The following is a 26,101-nucleotide window of genomic DNA, read 5'->3' as shown; positions in this document are numbered from 1 at the left end:
AGAGATGTTTATTTCCCCCTGTGTCTCTTACTCTGTGCCATTTCATCTCTGTGTATAATTATGAATTGCTGTGAGACTGTACAGCGCTGGGTACACAGTATCGATATAAGAATAAAAATGTACATAGTACATGGGACGGAAGAAACAGGGGCTGAAAGGAAGAAGAAACATCAGTTGCAGAGTTGCCAGGTTGGCTGTTTTCCAGGCAAATTGGGCTACTAATTTAAAGCACAAAGTAGAAACTAGCCAAGGTACAAATTTGGGCTACTTTTTGGGCCTTTGGCTGGTTTGTACTTTGTGCCAAGCCTATGACTCCCAATGCATGTTGGGTAATGTAGTTTTTTGTTTAACAATTTTCCAACTGTAAAGTTTAATGTAACACTTCAATACCCAGCATGCAATGGGACTGACTTGTGTAGAAGCCAGGAGTTTCCAGACTTTGGGCTCTGTACCCTAGTCTCCTGTCCTTTCTCGCATTTTCTTAAATTTCAGACAATTTTGGGGGAAAAAACGTGCTGGCCAACAAAATGTCTAGAGGTTGAGCTGTTTTACCAATATGTATTGAAATTGTATATCTATTAGGGCCATATGGGGCCCCGATAACTCCTGGGCCCCCTTCTGTAGTTACGTCCCTGGTGACGGGAACATTTGCAAAACGGTGACAATTTGAAGAAGGTGTATTTTCCCTGCACATTTTGGGCTACTTTTGAAGTGCCTTGTGGCTAGTTTTGGGCTGGTTTTGTAGCCCACTTTGGCTGGTTTTGAAAATTAGAAGTGGCAACCCTGATGAGTTATTGAGAATAATGCCTTAGTGATGTCCTATAAGTCTATGGAACTCCAAGGAAGCCCAGGGGGAGCGCAGGTAGCACAGCATTAACTCCATCCTGTCCTTGCACTGATATATTTAACCCTTTGTGACCCACACAAACATTCCAGCCATAGGAGGAGGAAGCAGATAGAGACACAGGTGGGGCAGAGAGTTACAGTGATGCCAAGAGCAGGGCACTATGTACAACACCAGCCTGGGGCAGCCAGTCACGTGATCCCATGCTGCTCCTTCCTGCATCCCAATCCCAGCAGCCTGTGTGCCCCTCTCTCTTACCTGACTGTGTTGTCCCTGAACTTGCAGCTCTGGGGTTGGTTGATGAGGATGGTGCGGGCGGAGGAGTCCCCCAGGTCAGCACTAGACGTGGCCCCCGACATCTCATCATCCGCCTTCTTGTAACCCGAGGAGCAACGGAGAGGACCTGCCGGGAGCACACAGCGATCAGATAAAGGGAAGCGGAGAGGGAGGGGAGAGAGAGGCGGGAGCTGTGGGTGAAGGAGGGGGAGGAGGAGCACATGGGAGATGCGGGAGAGATGGAGCCGCCGGGTAACAGATCAGCAGCAGCAGCGGCACCGAGGGACACAACTCGTCATACCAAACGGGACAAAGGTCTCTCCTGCTTCTGGTTATCCTCATGCCGACCCCGTCATCGCTTCCATTCCAAGGGGAAATATACCGTATTTAAATATATCACTTACTGTAATCATTTCCTACAAATGCTGAGCAACCCTGGGGACGTTATTTATCATTATTATTATTAGGGGGCAGAATGATACTAATACTAACAATACAGGCATGGGCTCATTTATCAGGTTTCATTGCATTGATCTGGGCCTTTGGCCACAAGCCAAAATGGTGCAATGTATAGGCCCTCCCCTGGTTACAGAAAAAAAGGTATATATATATATATATATTTGTGATACTGGGAGATGTAGTTCATCAACAGTCATGTGGATCTAATATGTGCTTGTAATGTGAAGCTAGAAGTGTCCATGCAGGGGCAGAGGCATCAGTGTGGACTCCAGTCAATCAGTGAGTGATGGAGCTTGTTCCCATGTGTTAAATCCACACCCATGCCCTACTGCTGCTGCACTCCCTTCTCTTTATTATGATCTTGCTTCTCCATTGACTTCAGGTCTGGACTGAGACTTAAAATAGGCCCTGGCATTTCAGGTACACAGAGGCCAAATAAGCTCCTAAGGCACCTTATAGCAGCCCCTCTGGCATTTGCCAGAACCCACAGATTGCCAGTCCGGGCCTGATTGACTTTAATGGTAAATGCCTGAACCCTGCTGCCGCATTCATTCACAGGTCAAGCAATTGTGACTCACTACAGTGTTTCCGAGCCATGATCAGTGGAGCTGCGAGGGACCAAATAATTAAGCTATTAAAATACGTGGAGGAGAAATTGCCATCGTTTCGCCAGGGCTGTATTTTCTGTATAGGCACCCAAGGGCCCAGTGTCAAGGGTGGCAGGTTTAGGGGGTAACCTTCTAGTTTTTTGTTCGTTTTTTAAAAAGGCAAATTGGAGAGGCTTCAAATGTTGCCTTCCTCTGGATCAACTAGCAATTAGGCAGGTTATATACAAACTTAAAGGGCACCTGTTGGGTAAAAATGTTATCCCCAACCAAAGGTGCTGGCGAATAGAGCCCGCATTCCGGTTGGGGATAACAGTAGTTTTTTTTTTTTTTTTAAATGCCCCCCACCAGCGCTACGCTACCCACACCGGGAGGGAGCTCCTGGTGCGAGCAGCCATGTCCGGTCACTCACAAACGTATAATGAAAATGTGTCCCGAATTGCTCGTTATGCACATGCAAGTGACACAACATAGCTGCTCACTCCAGGAGCTCCCTCCCGGTGCGGGTAGCATAGCGCTGGCAGGGGGCTTTTTTTTTTTTTAAAAAAAAAAACTGTTATCCCTAACCGGAATGCAGGCTCTATTATCCAGCACCTTTGGTTGGGGATAACTTTTTTACCCAACAGGTGACCTTTAGGGTTGAACTTGATGGACTGCTGTGTCTTTTTTCGACCTAACTAACTATGTTACTAAAGGAAACCAATTTCCCCAAGCCTGCCACATGACAGTTGCGCTTAAATCCAAAGGTGGAATACCCCTCTCTTCCACGATTGGTGCATGCACACATTCTGTCCTGCATGGTCACTGATCAGGGAAGGGCAGGAGAAAGGTTGATGCTTTGGGCAGTGCAAGAAATGCAATGTTGCCACCTGGTTGGTAAATTGCATAAAGCAGTATTGCTGAATTGCCACTCATCCAGTAAACTGCCAGCTAAGGCCAGAGCCAATATTACAAATATTTCAGCAATGTACTTGCTTTAAAATGTTATTCCCTTCATTACCTCCACCTTTCTGCATAGCCGCACACCTGTCCTGCCCATTTAAGTTCTTCAAATCCCCAGACTCATCCTGATCTGCCCAATCCCATCCCGTGATGTCATTATCCCACCATCTCATCACTCAACCCCCGTTACACAACGGTCCTGCCCCTCGGGTTCTCATATAGCTCATCATATAATACATGAGGTGCACAACTCTCAGGGTGTGAGACATGCCTGTATCGTATTCAATATTCACAGCAACACTAGCAGATGCACCTCGAAGATGTTGAACAATACAGATACCCAAAAAAATGTCTATACTAATAGATTCCACCCCATGTGGTGGATGAGATAAAAACTGTTAAAAATGATGATGGTGGTACCTGTTGGTAGCGTTTAACACAAACAAGCCTATCACTAGCATGCAGGCACACACTCTGCTATAAATACACACAATAAACACAAAGGTAACAATGCAGCGACCATAACAAAAGATCTGCTCTTCCACCCACTGGCTTTTATCACTGTCAGCAGACTTTTCAACATCAGCCCTGATGAATGGATGGGAATGAAATAATTGCTGGCTTAGAGAGCTTGGAGAGAATGGGGCAGGATTGCCCTTATGGAGGTTACTGTGCCTTTCTGGAATAAAGACTAATACATGTCTATTACATCTGTCATCCCCAGCCTATTGCTCATTGTAACCAAATACGTATTGGAAAAGGAAAGAGAGGGAGATTTCTCTGTAGGAAAAGTCCCTTATGGAAAGGCAAGGTAATGCCTGATAAATAATGCATGTGTGAAAATGCTGTGCCCAGCGCTGCTGGCGGGTTCTTAGGCCTAAAAAAATGACTATTTACCAGTGAGTAAGCTTCGTACATCACTGGGATCCCATGGCAGAAGCCATAATCTTGAAACGATAAAGCAAAAGACAGTTCTCCAAGTTTGTTAAAGGTTCACCTTTGAGGTAACTTTTAGTATGAGGTAGAGAGCGAAATTCTGAGACAATTTGCAATTGGTTTTCATTTTCTATAATTTGTGGTTATTGAATTATTTAGCTTTTTATTCAGCAGCTCGCCAGTTTGCAATTTCAGCAATTCAGCTACTAGGGTCCAGATTACCCCAGCAACCGTGCATTGATTTGAATAAGAGACTGGAATATGACTAGGAGAGGGTCTGAATAGAAAGATGTAATAATAACTAACAATGTGTTTGTAGCCTTACAGAGAATTTGTTTTTAGATGGAGAGAGAGTCAGAAGGAGAAGGCAAATAAAAAAATAAAATAATGAAGACCAAATGAAAAGCTGCTTAGAATTAGCAATTCTATAACATACTAAAAGTTAACTTAAAGGTGAACCACCCCTTTAAGCAGTTGGCTTCTTCTATGTTGTTTCAGGAGTCAGAACCAGTAGTGCAAAGAATATAAATAGTGGTCATCAACTGACCGGGAAGCCACGGACTGGAACTGGGGGGTTATTAGCAGAACCCTTCACCCCTGAGAAGAGAAGGCCAGACCATAAGTCTTCAGACACCCTGGGAGCAGGGGACCCTCTCTAATATCTAATCATGTTGCTCCAGGTATCGGTGTCTGTATTCGTGGAAAAAAGATTGCCATTTACAGGAAGTTATATTAGGAAAATGAAATAAATCTGTGTGCATTTAGAGTCAAAATGTAAATATAAATAAAGCTCTTTCTTTTGATATGTTACTTTCTTTACCTATTGTGAAAGTGGTTGAGAAATGTGACTCCTGCATCCTCTAGGCTTTCCTTAGCATCATGGCCAGTTCTGAATAAGGAGCTTTAGGGAGCTACAAAAGACCCTTGTCCATGGTGCTGAACAGCATTTTACTTCTTATGCTGGTCTGCCTGCAGATTGGACCTTGGGCCAGATTTTTTTTTTAAAAAAAAAAGCAGCACAATGGAGGTATAATATACATTACATCAGTGCTGTCCTAATAGCGGCCCTCATCCAACCAGCATAGTCCCTTTGTGTGAACCCCCACATGAAAGTCTGCCTGCTGTGACTGCTTACCTTGTGTAAATTTATAGGAGTACTAAACCCTCCTATAAGAAAAGCCCCTACCTACTACCCTAGATAGCCAACCTCCCTGCTTCCCCCCTGCATAGTTCAATATCCCTGAAAGTGTCCCAAATACATTGGTCACGTATCGGTGCAGAGTAAACACAGCGGAGATCATGGGCGCCATCTTCCGGTCTTCATCTGTAAGTTAATGCCGTATTGGCGCATGCGTAGTTGGAGCAGTCTTCCAGTTTGTAGGAACTGTGCATGCGCCAAAAGTGCAGTGAATTGCCGAAGGGAAGGAAGAGGACCACGAAGAAGAACTGGAAGATGGCGCCCATGAACTCCGCTGCGAGTTCTCTGCACCGATACGTGAACAATGTATTCAGAACACTTTCAGGGGTAATGAGCTAAGCAGGGTGGGGGACTATCTAGGGTAGTAGGTAGGGGCTTTTCTGTTTGTGCAGTTTAGTTCTCCTTTAAAAGGTTTCAATACTGAGATTAACTGGCCCCTGCATTGTTTACACCTCAATTTTAGACTGTAAGATCCTGCATTGTTCACATCTGCAATATCGTTCACTTTAGGTGGTCATATCAGGGAAAAAATCCACTCATTTGTTGATCTCGCCATATGAGCAGATCTTATAGTGTATGGCCACCTTAAATCCATGAACACAAATAGGGGCAAAGGAGGGGACTTGCCCCTCCTGGAGTCTCTGAACCGAAGCCGTTTCATGCCACTGCCTGTAGATACAATCTCAGTGTCTAAGTCCCGGTACAACTGAACACTGATTGGGTAGGCTAGAGGGATTGACCCAGCAGTATAGCCAGTTACTATGTAGCTGTACATGATTGGATAGACTGGAAGGATTCACTCTGTATCCTAGCCAATCCCTGTGCAGCTGTACCGCAGGGTTACCAGGTTGGCAGTTTTCCAGCCAAATTGGGCTACTATTTAAAGCCCAGGCGGGTTTTGAAAGTACAAACTAGCAAAGGTACGGCTCTGGGCTACTATTTGGACCTTTGGCTGGTTTGTACTTTGGAAACCAGACAAATTTTTTCTTGCACTAATGTGCCAAGCCTGCATGTTGGGTAATGTTTTTATTTAACAATTTGCCAGCTATCAAGTTTAATATAAGACTACAATACCCAGCATGCAATGGGACTGACTTGTGTAGAAGTTGGGAGTTACCAGATTTGGGCTCTGTACCCGAGTCTCCCGTCCCTCTTAATCATTCTCGCATGTTGCAGTGACTTTCCTCAATTTCAGACCATTTTGGGGCAAAAATCTTCTGGCCACCAAAATGTCTAGAGGTTGACCCGTTTTACCAATATTTATTGAAATTGTATATGAATTAGGGCCTTATGGTGCCTCTATACCTCCTGGGCCCCTCTGTAGTATGGGCAAACCTGTCCCATTTTACTTCATGGAAAAATTTGCAAACAGTGAATTTTAAAAAGGCATTTATTCACATATATTCATTTATTTTTTACTTTTTTTTCACTGAACATATTGTGCTATTGTTGGGCTACTTTTGAATTGCCTTTTGGCTAGTTTTGTAGCTGACTTTGGCTGGTTTTGAAAATTAGACCTGGCAACTCTGCTTTACTGGGACTAATGGTGGCCATAGACACACAGATCCTATCGTACGAATCGAGGATTCGTACGATTTTCGGATTGTGTGTGGCGTGTGCCAACATCTTTCGTCCGGCAGAGATCGGTCGTTTGGTCGATCGGTCAGGTTTGATTTTGACCCGACCGATCCCGCCGGAGCCCACGGCACATCGTAATCGGATCGTTCGGCCATACAGCCGAACAATCAGATTACACCCGATATAGCCATGTTTGTTAATGGCATATCGGGGAAAGATCCGCTCGTTTGGCGATGTTGCCAAACGAGCGGATCTTTGCATCTATGGCCACCTTTAGACTGAGGGGAAGATGAGCAGTTTGTGCAGCAGCATCAGGCTTGGAATAAGGAAATAGCACTAAAGTTTATTGTCAGTGAAATCTCAAGATTTGTCCTAATCTTCTAATGTTTTGTGTATGTGTGTGTCTGCCATGTACATGTGTGTGTTTTACTTAGTATGTCTCATTCTGCATTTGTGTGTTTGCACCTGACCCAGATATCTTTGTGCTGCTGCCTAATGAATTGTGTATTATTGTGTTTGTTTGCTGAGTATTGTCACAAATTCTCTACTTGTGCAACTGTGCCTGTTACATCTGCTTTTGTTGCAGTGCCTTTATAAGCCTGTGTGTGTGTGTGTGTATATATATATATATATATATATATATGTATGTGTGTGTGTATATATATATGTGTGTGTATGACTGTATACATGTGTATGAGTGTGTTTGTGCACCTGCCTGTGTCCCTGATTGAGTAAAGCCCATGTACACTGCTGGCAGGCCCCGCACCCTATTTATTCTCCCATGTGATCTGAGCTCTCAGCTTTACAACTGCCACTGTGTATCTATCCAGCCTTGTCTTCTAGGGACATTATTAATGGAACTGGCACCATTGTTATTGGCACTATATTAATTCTGCTGTGTTTTCTGGTTTGTTATAAAAATGATTCTGCACTGTGTTCTGGGGGATTCTTTATTGAATTGAGACCATGTTTACACTGTGAGTTATTTAGGTCTATTATACACAGAGCTGACCCTATTACCACACAGAGACAATTGATATGACATTGGCACTGAAACTCTATTCTGGGGCATTACGTATCAGATTGGCATTGCACTGTATGTGCTGCATGAAGTGCCATTTGACTATGAAATAACTAATTGAGTTTATAGCTGTAATTTACCTTCCCAAACCAAAACATCACCCTCTGCCTGTGCTGCACCACTACTGGAACTCCCAGCACCCCTAGTGTGTAAAGGATCAAATGAATGTCTTCTCTGTATAATGCAGGTTTTTTCTTTCACAAGTGTGTCCATTTCATGCTATTGCCACACGTGATGTTTATTGGCTTCAACCCACTTACTTATGTCTCTGCAATGAGAGGGCACTGGTTCAGCCTGGGAAAATATACACAGAATGGGTTTCAGCACAAATGTATGTTTTCAATCCAAAATCTGCTCTGTGTGTCTGCACCCAGGCCAACACTGTGCCTGTCAATGAAGAGGCAAAAGTGATTGGGTTCCAGCAGATCAGTTGTTTCTCTTTAGTCTGAGACTGTAAGTGCAAGTGTGTGAGTCAATGCAAGTGTGTAAATAAGAAAAACTATAGTTACTGACCATTGTATCTGATGCACTGATTCACCTGCTAATATGTGTGTGCCCAAGGCTTGATTTGCTTGTAAAGTGGATAAAGATGGCCACATTGGCTCAGAGTTATGGCTCTTATATTATTTCCTCTCTAACGCATTTCTTTTCACCATCAGGCTATTTAAAATTGTAGCTGATGAAAAGTTCTCTCTTTCAAGTGTATTAACAACTCCATTCCTAGATTTGTGTCTTTGCCATGAAAATATATGTAGACATTTTGCTTGTGATGCTTCTAGCTACTTGACCCACCCTGAAAAATTTTCTGTGGACTCTGAAGACTCTTCTACAGATGGCAGGGCAAAAAACAGGTACACGAGCACCCATACAGGCAGGTCCTTGCACTCCAGAATGCAGCAAATGAACCTGCGCTTTCCTGATAAATACATTGCTACATGGGTTGTATTCATGTGGGCTGGGGGTGGCACATAATATGGTGTGAGGTGTAGAGTACAGCACTTGTCTGTCTCAAGTGCTGTGTGAATGAGCACATTCAACCCTTTAAATGGGTGGTTCAATTTAAGTTAACTTTTATTATGTTGTAGAACTTTGCAATTGGTTTTTATTACTTCATTTTTAAGTATTTGTCTTCCTCTTCTGCCTCTTTTCAGCTTTCAAATGAGGGTCACTGACCTCGGCAGCCAAAAACGATTGCTCGGCGAGGCTACAATTTTATTGTTAGTTTTTTATTACTTAACTTTCTTTGCAGGCCTTTGCTATTCATATTCCTGTCTCTCAATCAATCCACTGCCTGGTTAAAAGGGTAAACAAGACCCTAGCAAGCAGGCTGCTGAACAAAAAGCTATATAATTGAAAAAACTATACAAAATAAAGACAATGGCAAATTGTCTCAAAATATCAATGTCTACCTCATATTAAAAGTTAATTTAAAGGTGAACTATCCCTTTAATCAATCAAAAAGTTGTCCCATGTTAGAAAACGATCCTTTAAATGAGATAAAAAAAAGTTTTATTTTAAATTGAATCTTTGGTTTAGTAACCAATGTGCAAACTTCATGTCCCATTAAATCTATCCTTTAATATCTTACTGTATATTGAAAGTATCAAACAATGGAAGTTTATTGTCTTTACATGACTGTGCCGTCTGGGAGTTGGGTTTACATGTTATTACAATGCCAGTCTAAGTGATATCATGATCCCAATTGTTTATGGGAGTTTGAGAGGCCGCTAATCTGGAGCCTGGCAGACACCGATTCATCGGCAGAGTGTAAATCAGCCTGTTAGGGATATCTGACAGAAAGAGATAATGTACAACAATGCGTTGCGGCGTTTGCTTCCAACAACCGTTACCAAATACAAATCCGTCCAAGGATGAATAAAAATCAATGGCGTACCAATTACATTCGGTTCTTTGTGATGTAAAGCCAGTATAGACGCCTGTCTGCTCTCTCTCTTAATATTAATGTAACAGAGGGAACTCACAGCTAAGGAAAAGGGAAAATAAATAAGCAGCCGTAAAAGATAAATATCCCAATTAGTCTCTGCCTGGTCTCTATGTTGTCAGGTTACAATTTTATTGTTATTCTTATTGTGTATTGCTTGTCTTTCTCTCCCTATTTTTCTTCCATTGTGACAAACAGTACAGTAGAAAGGTGGCCTTACCTTGTATGGCCCCGTGTGCTTTATTCAGGCCGATTGGATAGCGTACAGATTCGACAATGTATGTGCCTTAAAAGAGAACTAAACTCTAAAAGTGGACCAAAAATAGCACATTTTATATACTGAACTTAATGCACCAGCCTAAAGTTTCAGCTTGTCAATAACAGCAATGATCCAGGACTTCAAACTTGTCACAGGGGGTCACCATCTTGGAAAGTGTGTGTGACACTCACATGCTCAGTGGGCTCTGAGCAGCTGTTGAGAAGCTAAGCTTAGGGCTCGTCACTAATTATCCAGCAGAAAATGAGGTTGGACTGTAATATAAGCTGATGCTACAAGGCTGATTATTAAATTATGATGCTTGTTGCACTGGTTTCTGTGCTGCCATGTAGTAAGTATCTGTTTTAATATAATAGCCCTATATTGTGACATTTATTTCTATGTGTACTGTATATTTTGAGTCGGTCCCTAAGCTCAGTAAGTGACAGCAGCACAGAGCATGTGCAGTGGATCAGCAGAAAAGAAGATGGGGAGCTACTGGGGCATCTTTGGAGACACAGATCTTTACTGCTAAAGGGCTGTGGTTGCCTTGGGCTGGTACAGTAGCTCAAAACATAATGTACAACATTTCTAGCCTAGTTCTTTAGTTAAGCTTTAGTTCTCCTTCAAAGGGCACCTATGGCAATAGGGGAAACAATAGTAAAAGTTCAAAAATGCTGCCCCAGCCAAGTAATGCAGTAACACACAACAGGTGTCTGCTCCCACTGTGGATGGCCATGCTGGGGTACACGGCATGTCCCAGATCCAGGGACACCCTCTCAATCTGCACATGTGCATGACTTAGAAACCTGATGACCCTAGTATGCTCATGCACATCAAATAAAGCACCAAGGTATGGGGAAAACATCAAGTTGTATCATTCAGTAAGTCTAGGCTGTCCGTATGTACTGTAGGAGTACAACTGCTATGGTGCAGTCAATATGGCAGCTATCCATCTAATGTGAGAACCTTAAAGAGACTATACTTTTAACACTATGACAGCATATACAACAACCTACTGCTCACATTTGCATCTACAGGCAGATAGCTATGTTTCCAAGCAGGGATACCCTAAGTACATGATCCCCAACCAGTAGCTCTTCAGCAACATGTTGCTCACCCACACAAATTTACTGTGCAAGATGGATTTCTAATTCTGCATCAGTATTTGTTGTTTGCAGTAGGTCTAAAGTTCAATTCCAAGTCAACACAGTAGAATTTGACCATCTCCTTGTATGGCCAGTTCTACAGTATCCATATGTTTGCCCCCCGGGTTGATTGGTCAGATACCATGAAAGGTTGCCTCCTGTATGGACACCATAACTGCCATATAATAGAGGCATTGCAGTAAGTGGATTTGCTCCATTGCCAGTTCCTAATTGGTCTTAGATGCTGTGGGATAAAAAATGTTCCTGTGAGGTTTGCGCATTGTCCTTTGACATTGATAAAGCCTCTGCATAGGAAATGATACAGGCCATGCAATGCCTTAAAATAAACATTTTATTTCAACTCAAGGTGAGTGCAGGCATTTATATTTTATATATATATCCCAAATGAGCTGTACATCACCACTGTATCTAAATCTCATGCCAGTGATGACTACAGAGTTTTCTTATTTATAAGGAGTTCACTCATTAAGACAGTGGGTAGGTTTTGTTGCAATAGGTCAAGAGGGTACCACTTGCCCCTTGGTCCCAGCAAGTATGGAGGAAAAAAGCATTCTGAATGCTGTATTATGTAGCCACATTACACAAAACAAATATCTGATACAATATCAAAGCAACATGTTGGTCCTTCTGTTGGACTATGTAGGTTGAGGAACTTGTCCTAGCCTATGCCTTTGTCATTAGATGGGTAAAGATACAGGGGCCCCTTCATAGAATGGTGGAGTTAGTATATCTGTCACACAGTTGGGGTCCCATTGGCTTTTTGCAGATTAGCACCAATTTAAATGAAGGTCACTAGGCCAAGGAGCATGCAGTCTATCATATATCATATCACCTGCCAGAAGCCCTACATCTACTACAGCTATACTACCTCTATTCTGTACATTTTAAGATCAGACTTGAACTGTAATTTACATCAGCGAAATAACCACCCAAAACTGGGGGATACTGCAACTACGTAGACAACACCAATTCTACAGATATGACCTTAGGCTAGTGCAACAGTAACATATTTGCAGAACAGAATCTGTAATATAGGTATGGATACTTCTTCTAACGTATTCAGCCTAGCATGTACCCTATACAGTAACATTATGTGTCTATCCATATAAACCAGGCCCTGCTAGAGTCACTTATTAAAAGATTAAAGCATTACTGAACGCCCATCTGCTCATGGCTCAGACTTGCCTTCCCTTGTCCCTGTCTCACAGTTTCCCCATAGATCAGATAAAAACAAGGTAATTACCTATTGTGCCGCACTTCCTTTTTGAGAAGGGCATGGTTACACCTGTCCGTGTAGTGGTTGCACCAGGGGGAAAGTCAGAAGCACCTAAACGCCCCAGTGCAAGACTAAAGCAACCGACAAGCTGATTACGCTTGATCCGTATGCTAATCTGCTGGATGCCACTTTAAAGGGAAAATCACTCTGTCTATATGATGTCTTTATTTTGCCTTAAATAAACAGGTTCCCTACCACCACCAATTGTCAATAGCAACCAATCAGCAATTAGTTTAGTCTACTAAAAGTCCAAAGATTGAAGCCATAACATCATATAAACAGGAATATTTTTATGAAATATACCCAGGTATGGGACCTGTTATCCAGAATGCTCAGGATCTGGGGGGTTTTTTAAACTTAAATTAAAGAACCCTCTTTGGTCCATGAAAAAACCCCACTAAATTTCACCACTGCAAACAAAAATCACAACTAATCATGACCATGACTTTTCCCATTATTCACAACTTATGTGATTTTTATTAATGTATGTATGTATATATAAAAATCAGAAATGGGTAAATTCAGACTACGTAAAGCCATTAAAAAAACACAGCAATTTTTACAACTTGCCTTTTTCCACTACTACAGGTATGGGACCTGTTATCCGGAATGCTGGAGTTTTCCATAATATGGGTCGCTGTAGTCTGCTAAAAAAATTATTAAAACATTAATTATAGCCAATAGGACTGTTTTACCTGGAGTTAGGATTATTTATATTTTAGGATCAAGTACAAGGTACTGTTTTGTTATTACAGAAAAAAGAAAATCATTTTTAAAATTGTGTTATTTTTTGATTAAAATGGAGTCTATGGGAGATGGTCTTCAAGTAAATCTGAGCTCTCCAGAAAACAGATCCCATACCTGTACAGGAAACCTCAATTTTAACCCCCTGATTTTTGTTTGTGGTCCCACCAATATATATATTGCATTTTGATTTTACATTTTCCCAGATTTTCCACCACTTTTTTCTGGTCCCCTGAAAAACATAAAATTGGGGTTCTACTGTATTCCTCTTTTAATACTACCATTAAACAAACACAAGGGGATAATTCAACATAAAGTATAGTGGCCCTTTAAATGTATCACTCCTGAATTCAGATTTTTCAGCGGCCTGATCATGCCAACTCCCTAGTGCATTGCCCGCAGAAAATATCAGAGATGAAATGCACAGGAGAGAGATAAAAGGTCCTTCAAGGCCAACAGCCACAAACCGGGAGCATCTAGAAAGTCTGTACTGTGCTGGATGAAGCCATTACCCCTGCTGTGTATTGATTCTGTTTCTACTCTTACCTTTGCATAAACAAATAGAGAAGAGGAAACCCGAGGCCACCAGAGGATTGTGCTGCAAACTTGCTGTATAGATACGGAAATAAACAATCAGTGCCCTATAGGAACGAATTAACCATAAAATTATCCAAGCATCACTAATCTCCTAATAGGAAACTCACAAATGAGCTGCTTTACAGTCAACTATAAACACTGCCTGGGAACGTTTCACTAACAATACTCAAAGGAAATCAAGCTTTGATATTTATTACAACTACTTTTATTATGTGTTCCGTTGGCTGTTATGGGGGATCGGTGCTTTGCCCCAGGGAGGGGGAGAAATTTAGTCTCTGTAATGGGGGAATATGTGTAAGACTATGGAGTTATGTCCTGTAACCCTAAAGGCAGGGGCACTCGGGGAGATTCCGCCTGCTATAATGAGAAAACGGCAGAGCAATGGCACTCGCATCGCTTCGATTTCTGAAGTCGCCGCGAGTGCATTGGCGCAGGCGACTTTTCATTTTAGCAGGGGGAAGGCAGTTCGTGGAGATTGTCGCCCCGAAGAAGAGGCGATTGGTCGCCAGGCGACTGAATCTCCCTGAATCTGCCCATGTGCCCCTGCCCTAAGAGATATATTATATTATTATTATAATATTAGCAATACCTTTATAAAGCAATGCAGTAGCATAACTAAGATTAGTGAAAGGGCCGCCAATCATTGCAGAAGGTGATCTGTTTCATACACGCATGTATAAATATATATTAAAGCACCACTATACATTTATTTTATATCTTTGTATTTAATGGAAATATTAACTGGTGTATGTGCAATAGTTCTCCTACTGCCACTAGCCCAATGCCTAAGGAGTCATTGGGGTGTTAGGACAATGACACACCCCATGGTGCTTAAAGTGCAGTTACTGCATGTTTTTAAAGAGGCAGTATACAGCTATATACTTTACACCTTTTTTGCAATATAAGAAAACTAAATAGAACTTAGACTCGAAATACAGTGTGACTATTCCCTGTACTTAAAAAAATATTTTGTATTATAGAGCAGAAACACCGGATTATTTTACTTTTATACTTTATTACTTACTATTAATGATTTGCTTTTGTTTACTAGAGAGGCTGTATAAACAACCCCTCACCCTTTGTTGTTCCTGTTTTGGCTTTAAGATACGCAGAAATCCATTATGCATAAATATATCTAATTATCTAGTATGCAAGGATAAGGTGTAGCTTTGGTTTCCCCGTTTGTTCAAGTAATAACAAAAAACAGATTTTTCATGATTAAAGCAACAGGCAAAACGTATGTTCAGCACAATCCATATTCATTGCACTCATCTTGAATGGGGGTATACTGCCCTTTTAAGTACCCTAAAAATACCACCAAAGCACCTGAATACACCCCTCTGTTAACATGTACAGTATGTGACTCTTGTAAGCACTTGTCTATTGCCTGAAATCGCATCTGTCTATGTATATAATTCTGCTTTATAAGAGAATGTAAAAGTCTAATGTCCCTTTATTTGTGCAGCAGTAAGTAACCTACTTTGCTCTCTTTTCATACTCCCCCTCCCCGAGCCATTATATTTGAATATTAAATGGAGGTTACACTGGTTAATTATGGATGTAGAAAATAATAACTAAATGACTATTCTTGCTGTCTAAATGCATGACATGCTCAAGGTCTATAAAACCAAGCAAGCATTCTGCCGCTTTATGATGAATAACTAACGTTATTAATAGGGAAAAAATATAGAGAGACCGGTATTTTATTCCAGAAAAGGTGGCAACCCAAGTGGCACATACAAAGGTGAAGATTTGCACCTACTACTTTAGCCCATCACTACTGACATCCCAACTAAAACAAGCCCTTCTTGGCAGCCTATAGGGCCTGCACATATTTTACTATTGCATAAATATACTCCATTCATTAACTTTAGATACTTGCACCTAAAGCTGCTTCTTGCATTTCCAAATAGTTGTGCTTGGCACCACTGGTTTTGTCCGACCTCCACATGCAAATCACACGCAGTTCGCTTGTTGATGCATTTAAGACATTGGATGCAATTTTGTCAGGAGCCTTGCCACTGCTTGGGCACAATTACACTGGAATAGTGGGTAAAACATTTAAAAATTGCACTTTGTACACTGCACTTATGAGCCCTAATGTCTCAACTAGCCATGTGACAGCTAAATGGCTTCAGTTAATGTAGGTCCTTTGAAGTACAGGTATGGGACCTGTTATCCAGAATGCTCGGGACCTGGGGTTTTCCAGATAATGGATATTTCCGTAATTTGAATCTTCATATCTTAAGTCTACTAGAAAATCATGTAAACATTAACTAAACCCAATAGGCTTGGTTTGCTTCTAATAAGGATTAATTATATCTTAGTTGGGATCAAGTACAAACTACTGTATAATTATTACAGAGAAAAAGGGAATCATTTTTAAAAATTTGGATTATTTGATTACAGATGTTCATTCCATAATTTGGAACTTTCTGGATAACGAGTTTCCAGATCCTATACCTGTATTGACTTCCTTGAGATTCAACAGAGTTGTACGTCTGTCCCAGACTTGGCCAGGGAATAACAGAAATAGATCTAGAAATAGATTTGGGGTTCATACCTATTTACTCTCCTGAAGGCCCAAGCCAAAGATCAATGAGGGTACATTTTGGGTGAACACATATCCTCAAGGTAACAATGCTAGGGGTGTTTTGTCGTACTTTAAGCTCTATGGAGTAAAGCTGGCCATAGACGAAAAGATCTGATTGTACGAATCAGCGTACAAACGGACTTTCCCATTTCCCGACCTGCCACTAACCATTCCGATAAAATAAAGTAGTAAAAGAACAGATCAGCCGATATTCTGCCCCTGACAGCAATCGTACGATATCTATGTCCGACCAAAGCTGGTGACAGTCTCCCACTGAAAATCGTACGATCGGCAATACACGCAGAGATATTATCGGCAGCCGACAGAAATCTTATAACCTGTCCGATCGACTAAACGACCGATCTCCGCCGTACGAAAAATGTCGGGACTCTCCACACACGTCCGAAAATTGTACAAATCCTCAATCTCTACGTCTATGGCCAGCTTCAGACAGAAGTCACTCAGTCCTACATTAATCAACTGAGAGAAAAAAATGGCTCGTCAGCAACATAGTTCATTTGGCCCAGCTTTAGGGAAAATGATGAGAATGAACAGTAAGTCTTACTAAAGAGCTTCCATAAATATAAATAGTTCCCGCTGAATTGTGCTTAGAACAAGGCAAAACCTTTGCTTTCATAACATTATGGTATCTCCCTGTACAGCCTACGAGAAATCCCTATGTCCGTGCCAAATCCATCAGCCACACAGGCACCAAGAATTTGCAGTCATTTGCACACGTGTGTCCAGTTTGGGGGTTGTTCTTGCTGTGGCTACGCCTAAGGGTTAGTTCACACGAGGAGATTCGGGGAGATTTTGTCGCCTGGCGACTAATCACTCGTCTTTTGAGCGACAATCTCCCTGAACTGCCTCAGCCTGCTTTCCCATAGGCTATAATGAAAAATCGCCTGCGCTAATGCACAAGCGGCGATGCATTTTCCATAGTCGCCCGAAGTTGCATCACACAAGGCAACTTCGGGCGACTATGTAAAACGCATTGGCTTGTGTGAACTAACCCTAAGAGAGTCGGCGACCCCCCCCTCCGCCGAGCAGCTTTAGAAAGGTAAAAATAAGACTTGCACTTCAATATAAGAAAAACGTTCACACATAGAAAAAAGTAATTGGAAAATGTCTGTTTCTGGTGAACTATCTGAAACCAACTAAACTGAAAAAAGTGTTGGAAGATGACCGGCCCCTTTAAGAAACTGCACTCATGATTTATACAAGTGCTGCATAAAGAAATGCGTATTAAACTTTACAACAAATGTAGCTCATTATACAGTATAATTAAATCTCTTCCATATTTTCACTTTTTTTTTTTAAATCTATTACATCTTTTCCTTATAAAGCTCCAAAATATTCCCTCTGCTGAACGAACTGATTATTTTTTCTTCTAATCGGTATCTTGGCACTCAGATTGTCGCTCAGAAGACGAGGCAATTAGTCGCCAGGTGACAAAATCTCCCCTAATCTCCTCGTCTGAACTAACCCTAAGGTATTCCATTTTTGTCTCAATTTTGACTGTTCAGTCTGCACCTCTGCCCATATCTGTTGGCAGTATTTTAAGGGCATTAAATAACAATATAAAAGTTAATAAGGAACAATATGGCCAGGCTGCTCTGCCTGTACCCGGAAACATTACTTCCACTTGGGTGAGTTTCATATACTGTGGCCCTAGCTTTAACCAGGCTAAAATTATAACATGAACATGTAACACCATCTTAGTTCTTGCTGCTTCTGGAATAATGGGTTTTTTGTATACTTATTTGCCTGGAGATCAGTGGTCCCCATCCAGTGGCTCGCGACCAAAATGTTGCTCATCGACCATTGGCTGTTGCTCCCAGTGGCATCAAAGCAGGTGATTATTGAATTCCAGGCTTGTTTTAATTGCATAGATACACCCTTAAAGGGGACCATCACCCAAAAAAACTATTCCAAATCCTATTTTATCAAGCAAAATGAACTTCAATTAAACTATATAAATTATTTGAATCTTGTTTCCTTTGGTCTGGGAACTCATAATTATAGCACACACTGTTATTAAGACAAGCCTTTTATCATCTCAGAATCTTGTTTGTGCACCAGATTGGGGGACAGAATGTCCATTCCCATGCCCTGGCTACACAATTAAATGGTGAAGAGAAAGGGGGGATGTGGGGAGAGCATTGACAGGAAGTACTGAATGGATAGTGAAAGTAATTGCCTGCCCCGCCTCTATGTCTAAGGCATAGAGGAGGGGCAGACAATATTTGATTGGCAGCTGAGATTTTTAAATGAGCTTACAACAGCTATAAATGCTTCGATAAAAAAAAGAATTTGGATTTCATGTTTAACTTGAAAAGGACTTATTATACAGCTTTTTATGTCTGGGTAACAGGTCCACTTTAAGGCAGCCAGTCAACATAGAGGCTACCAAATCACAGACCTTATTTGCCCCCAAGGAACTTTTACCCTGCTTATTGAATATGACTCAGGAGTAAAAAAGGTTGGGGACCCCTGCTGTAGGTGGATAATTACCCATGGACCCATCAGTCAAGTACAAATGTAATGGGTGGTTTTTGTAAGGCTGATGTAGAAGGCAAGCACAAGTGCACTGACACTAATATGGGCACCCCATATTTGCTCCTTGCACCATGCTGCTACTTGTGGAGAGAGCCCTCTAGCCTGAGCTGCTGGATTGTGCACATAAAGGCTAGCAACCCTAGAATTAGAACCATCTCAGACTTGGCGTGGATTCCATGTTTCCACTTGCATCAATGGAAGCAACTTTCTTGTACCTGGTGTGCTAATGACATTAAAGGGGTGGTCCACCTTTAAGTTAACTTTTAGTATGTTATAGAATGGCTAATTCTAAGCCACTTTTCAATCAGTCTTCAATATGGATTTTTTTTTCTATACATATTTTTAATTATTTGCTTTGTTCTTCTGATTCTTTCCAGCTTTTAAATGGGGGTCATTGACCCATCTAAAAATAAATGCTACAGATATGGGGGCAGATTGAATGGTAAATTCAAATTGTAATTTCTGATTTTTTTTTTTGTTCAAAACGAACAGTTTCGAATTAAAAAGCACCACCACACCACAAATTTGAATAAGGGTAGGACTACATGGACGTTTTCAGTGCGATCTGATGCACTGCGACAAAACACCTGCTACAAGTTGCATGTGACTGCATCCGACATTTGTATTACTTACCTTATTTCTGTTGCATGCGACTGGTCGGATCGCACCGATAACCTCTATGTATTCCTACCCTTAGAATGTGAGATTTATTTGGAAATAGTTGTAATTCGATTATTCTTCATGTATTATTCGAGTTCATGTAGAAGTCAATCGCAGGGGTTAATAGCAGGGCCGGGCCAAGGTATTTTGGCGCCCTAGGCAAGAGCTTCCATCAGTGCCCCCCCCCCCGCTGGGTCTTGCATTACCATTTCCCACCTTACCATTCATATTGCCCCATTTGTACCTGTGCCAACGGCAGTCAATCCCTCAGATTGCCCCCAATCTGTACCTATTCCAACAGCAGCCAAAAAAATCCATCATATTGCCCGAATTTGTATCTGTGCCAGCAAGTGCCAAAAAATCCATCAAATTGCCCCAAATATCTGTGTACCTGTGCCAGCAGCCACCCTATTGCCACATATACCTGTGTCAGCTGCAGACAAAAAGGCACAATATTTCCCACAAATATGTACCTGTTCCAGCAGCTGCCAAGAGGGAGGTGGGGAGTGCTTCTGCCCGCAGTACGAATCATGGTCAAGAGGGGGGGTTGGAACATCGGTTTATAAAATTTAAAAACTATTAAAGGTCAAGCAAAAGAGGGTTTAAAAAAATCTCCCCTTAAAAGTGCGCCCCCATCATGATTGCGCCCTAGGTGGGCGCCTACTCTGCCTACCCCTAGTTCCGGCCCTGGTTAATAGTAGTGATGAGCCAAATTTATAGCAAGTTTTGCTGCGAAAATGACACCCCATAGACTCCATTCAGAGAAAAAAAATGTGCGTCAAAAAAATTGTTGCACAAAAGTCATTTTTTTCAAAGGAAAATTCTATTAAAATATACTTTGAATTTTCAGGTCGGGCCTATTCCATCACATTTTAGACGTTCAAATATTTCCATAAATAACATACCATTCGAATTTATTAGCGTTTTAAAAAATTCGCATTACTCTAAAATACAACCTTTGATAAACAACCCCCTTATTGTTATTGCTACTTTTTTTATTTATTTTTCTATTTAGGCCCTCTCCGATTCATATTTCTGTCTCTTATTCAAATTTATGTATGGTTGCTGTGGTAATTTGTTGTATCAAGAAATGGTTTCATACGGGGCACAGATGACTGGAAAACACTACATTATATACACAATTAACAAAAGCAGAAAAAAACTTGATGGGAAGACTAGCGGCAGCAGCTTTGAAAAAAAAAAACTACAACAATGATTAGACACATCTCCCATCCATACCGCTGGTAAAACAAAAATTACATCATATTTTCTATATGGACAGGCTGGAAGCACTAACCCGAAAATAACAAAATACAACACGTGGACAACATATACATATAAAATTTCTTCATCAAATCAGACACCTTACAGCCTATACTTTTAGATACCCAACATGGTATGACCTGGAAATACTAAGAAACCACTCACTGGTCGTGGAATTGTCCCAATACCTCAGAACCTTACAGCACGAACGGGAAGAACCAGGAGTCACCAAATTAACGGATTATTGGCTTCTTATCAAATATAATTCCTTATAAGGTCTCTATAAGGACCTCAGAAGAGGCCTCGAGGCTTGAGAAAGGGCAGGAGCCCAAAATATTGCCTAGTCTTTGGCACTAATAAATTTAGATTTTCACCATTTCGGAGTGTGCAGCGTGAATTCTTCTATGAACAATTGGTTCCTTTGGTGGTGGGAAAGCTGCGTGCACCCGACGCCACAAAAAATCGCAAGTATAGTTGTAGCAACTTGTCTATAATTCAGAAAGATTATTATGTTACAATAATAAATAAAAACAAGTAAAAAAAAACAATTGTAGATTGTCTCAGAATATCACTCTCCACGTCACGCAAAAGTAAACAACCCCTTTCATAACAGCACATCCCAGCAATGATGAAAGCTCACTTTGCACCAAATTCATAATTTAGCCCTTATGCCTCCGCATGACTTTCCCAGATACAGTGGGGCAGATTTACTTATGGTCGAATATCGAGGGTTAATTAACCCTCGATATTCGACTGCCGAATGTAAATCCTTCGAATATCGAAGTCGAAGGATTTACCGCAAATAGTTCGAAAAACGATTAAATCCTTCGAAACGTTCGATTCGAAGGATTTCAATTCATCGATCGAACGATTTTTCTTCGACCAAAAAATTATTAGAAAGCCTATGGGGACCTTCCCCATAGGCTAACATTGCACCTCGTTAGGTTTTAGGTGGCGAAGTAGGGGGTCAAAAATTTTTTTTAAAGAATGGTCGAATATTCGAACGATTTTTAGTTCGATTCAAAGGTCGAAGTAGCCAAAAAAATCATTCGAAGTTTTTTTTATTCTATTCCTTTGCTTGAGCTAAGTAAATGGGCCCCTGTATGTCCAGTAGCCAGTCTAGAACTGTGGACCAGTGGATGGGGGTGTATTTATCCAGTGAGACACATGAGACTTTGTGAGTTCACTTGATAAACAGCTTGGAAAATACAATGGACAATTAAAACTGAAATTTCTGGATCACACACACAGTTACATTTTAAATACAATTACTCATGGTTCAAGTCCCCTGTCTTGTCCTATAACAGACGCACAAGTTTGCAGCCTAGGGACATTGGTACAACCTTAAATAACCAAGTGACTTTTGTAAGTTTATGATAAAATCATCTGGAACAGATATATCAGCTTCCAGCTCCTCGTTTGCTTAGTAAATAATATAACAGACATCTGCAGTAAAAAAAATTTTATCCTTATGGAGGCAAATTGCCTGTTTATATTTAAACACATGGACCATTGGGAGGATAGCAGTAACAAATAACTGGGATACAGAATCCAGCCACTTACAAGAAGGCACGTGCAGTGCTGGAAGTGAATGTCACTCAGCCCATCATTAATTGTGCATGGGACCAATTAATCTTCTCTTGTGTTAAAAGAATGGGAGAGCCACAAAGAATTTATCATTTCGCCACTGACGCTCGTATATGGCTAGCTCGCTCATTACCCCTAACAGCGGGGTTTTTTGTGAGCAGCAAATGGCTATCCATAAATGAATTATGAGTTATACAAGCTCTATGAGGTCACAACGCTTTTACTGTCTGAAATAAAATGTAGTACATAGTCCAAGAATGCCCGCCCCGAAGGCAAAAGCTGTTGCAGAACTATAATACTATCAGACCACATGCCCCAAACGAAACTGTATCGCTTGTAATAGTTATTACAAATTGAAAAGACAATCAAAAGACTTGTTGCACACCCTACAGCAAATAAGAGTTCTGCTAATGGCACTATAATGATGTCACAATGAAGTATGTGTTTCAAAATAATATTATTTGTGTTTTATGTAAGATTATGTAGTACTTTTTCTCTTTGTTGATGATTTGGGCTCCAACTTTGCTTCATGGTTACCTTTCCAAGCGCTGCCTGGAGCAGTGCCAAAATTCTGATTTAAAAAAAGGAATTCTGGCTCTTAAAGTTACCAGGAACAGGAGTTTCTCAACTCGCCTGACCCAAATCCAGCTATTACTCACAGTGCATCTGCCTGAAAGTAACTCTGGTATCTCTTAGTATCTGACTAATATCCCATGTGACCTGGAATTAAGGTGGCTACTTGTCTGAGGCTGATTTGTCCACCAACTGTCTTGGCCCAATTAAGCTGATCCATTGAGTCCTACATAGATCTGTCAGATAAGGACATCATACTCTAACGGTTTTTCATTTTGGCTGGATGTTAGTGAGGCAGGTCCATTGTTGGATCCCAAAGAAGGACGAATACAATGCTGAATCTGCAGTGGCACCAAAACACAGAAGAGGGCAAGTATGGCTGAATTGCTATATACAGTAGGCCGCTGGCATATTGGAAGAAATCAATATAAGACATCATCTTCTACAACAGAAAGCGAGTCTCGATGCAGAAAAAGATGACTTGTAGGCCATGAAAATAACATCAATAGAGTGTGTCTGCATCATCAACTGCAATACTCTAACACTCTCAAATATCACAAATATCACGCTCTTATCTCTATAAATAGACTGAGCACATTTTTAAATCTCTTTAACCAGGTCTGGGACATAGCAGCCAATGTTACAAATAATATATTTGTTCAATAGAATCAAAGATTTTGGAAACTAATAGGTAAGACTGTGGGGCAGGGTACAATGGGTGTTTACACCCTGCCGCTCCATCATCTCCTGATGGTATACTCCATTCGAGAGTGCAAGGACCTGTGCTTCCATAATGAACACATCACTACCAGCATTCAGCATTGGTGTAATTATGAGGGATAGAGGGACGGACGTAGGCATTGCCATGATGTTGTACCCATTAGTGCTCAGAATCACCTGTAATGTGTAATTTGAAGGCCAAGGAGGCTAGAAAAATCATGTTTCTATATTAACACTATCTAGCTGCCGACCTGGAAGATGCCAGATCTAGTTATGGGCGAATTTGTCCTGTTCTGCTTCGCTGAAAAAATGTGTATATTTTCTGCAAAATTTGCGAAACGGTGAAAAATGGGCTTCCGAAAAATTATGACTCACAATGGTTTTGACGCAATCGACTTTTACCGACGCGCATCCAAAAATGTATTCACCAGCGGCAAAACATGGAGATTCGCCACAAATTTGTGTCTGGCGAATTTATTCACCCATCACTAGCCAGATCCCATTCCTGCTTCCATAGTCAACTAAAACTGGGATGATGGAATTCAGAAATTCAAATTCAATGTAGCAAATGATCCATCTTAGTAAACAAATGCAATACATTAAAATGATCTCAGAAGTTACTGGATTCTTCTTCAAGTGCTCAAAGCAATGTACAAAGTCCCGATAGCCTGTACTGGTCAACCGCAACTCCCTATTTAAAATGAATCAATCAGCATCTTTGGAGCCTTCTGCTCAGAAAGTCTGCTTCATAGTAACCGTAACTTGTTTGCTCCCAGGCTACAAGAATTTTCCAGTTGGGCACTGAGAAATAATCGGCCTTTGACTTTGTTTTAAGTATAAAATAATCAATTATTTTATACGTTGTACTTTATGCAGATCAGAAATAGAACTTAAAGTAACTTAAAATCACTGTCATCGGTTAAATGCCCTTTTTGTGAGCCGAGACAGTCGCAGTCGATAAATGTCTTTGATCTTAAAACACTAAGGTCCGCACAAAAAAAAAAAATCCATAATCTAGCTATTTAAAGAGATTCTTGTGGGGAAACATCTCATTTCTTCCCTGATAAAACTTTAGGGAGTGTGGCTAAGCAGTTTAGCATTGATACCATTCTCTAGCCCTCGCTCCCAAAGAGAAAACTTTGACATGGTGGTTCCATTAACATGAAGCCATATAAATAATTACTTTGAATTTACTTAGCTCCATCAATGGAATAATATACTATTTTAATAGTTAGGGAAGGAAGGTTTGTATCTGCTAAACAGCACTATATATAACTGTGGTAGCGTATTCAGGTCCAGGACCAGTGCTGCCCAATGCACCTGCGAGTTCCCAGCGCAACGTGTTACATATGTTGTGCACTGATCGATGGACCCCCTAGCCCCCACCTCAGCATTTAGTAGGTAAGCATCTGGCAGCAGGAGAAGTAGTTTTTCCCCAAAAAATTTACCATATAGACATCCAAAGGCTACTCCTTAAAACAGGGGTTCCCGTCCTTTATTTTTTACTTGTGAGCCACATTCAAGTGTAAAATGATGTTGGAGAACAACATGGGGCTTCCAAAAAAGGGCTGTGATTGGCTATTGGATTTTATGCAATTAATGCTTGTCTCTAAATCTAACAATTCAGAATGTAGCACCTGCTTGGAGGCCGCTGGGAGCAACATTCAAGGGGTAGGAGATCACGAGCCACTGGTTGGGGATCACTGCCTTAAAGCTTCTGCCCTAGGCACAGGCCCTCTGGTGGTAGAATGATATAAAGTAACTTCTTTACAAGATTTCTTACAGTTTATGAGAAGGCTTCACTTCCTCTTTCAATTGAGCCAATTTAAAATAGGATTATCCTATAAAATTGGGAATGAGAATGTCTCACACACACACTCACTAAAATATTTCCAACTTGGAATGTAGATGGGTAGCCATTTGCTGCTTATTATGCAAAATCCATATATATATATACATATATATATATATATATATATATATATATATATATATATATATATATATATATATATATATTATAAAAAAAGTCCAGCAGTAGAAATAAAACTTCAGTTACATGCGTAATACTATCACAAGCCCATTAGTAGTGGAATATCTCACTTGGATTGTAGTATTCTTACACTCAAATTATCAACAGTAACCCTTCAAATTAAGAAAGAAGCAGTTATTTCTACTGAAATGGATCTACAAAAGGGGTATATCATACTTCCCAACTGTCCCGTTTTTCGCTGGACAGTACC

General features: G+C 40.9%; 1 protein-coding gene across 2 annotated transcripts in view; it reads right to left on the bottom strand.

The window, feature by feature from the left end:
* LOC108707568 (phospholipid-transporting ATPase IB) overlaps positions 1-26,101 on the bottom strand; it is a 425,456-nt gene that overhangs the window by 379,595 nt on the left and 19,760 nt on the right. The window contains exons 1-2 of one of the 2 annotated variants that reach the window (XM_041582662.1): positions 12,530-12,630; positions 1,103-1,247 (exon numbers count right to left, since the gene is read on the bottom strand). In XM_041582662.1, the coding sequence (XP_041438596.1) occupies positions 1,103-1,247; positions 12,530-12,563 (179 nt within the window). In that variant the 5' untranslated portion in view covers positions 12,564-12,630. Of the gene's footprint in view, positions 1-1,102; positions 1,248-12,529; positions 12,631-26,101 lie in introns of those variants that run through there. The other variant, XM_018245563.2, reaches the window with a different exon arrangement.

This window comes from Xenopus laevis, chromosome 2L (assembly GCF_017654675.1).
Source record: "Xenopus laevis strain J_2021 chromosome 2L, Xenopus_laevis_v10.1, whole genome shotgun sequence".
NCBI classification, from domain to species: domain Eukaryota; kingdom Metazoa; phylum Chordata; class Amphibia; order Anura; family Pipidae; genus Xenopus; species Xenopus laevis.
Note: the sequence above shows the minus strand (reverse complement) of the source record. Positions and strands in the feature narration are given on the sequence as shown.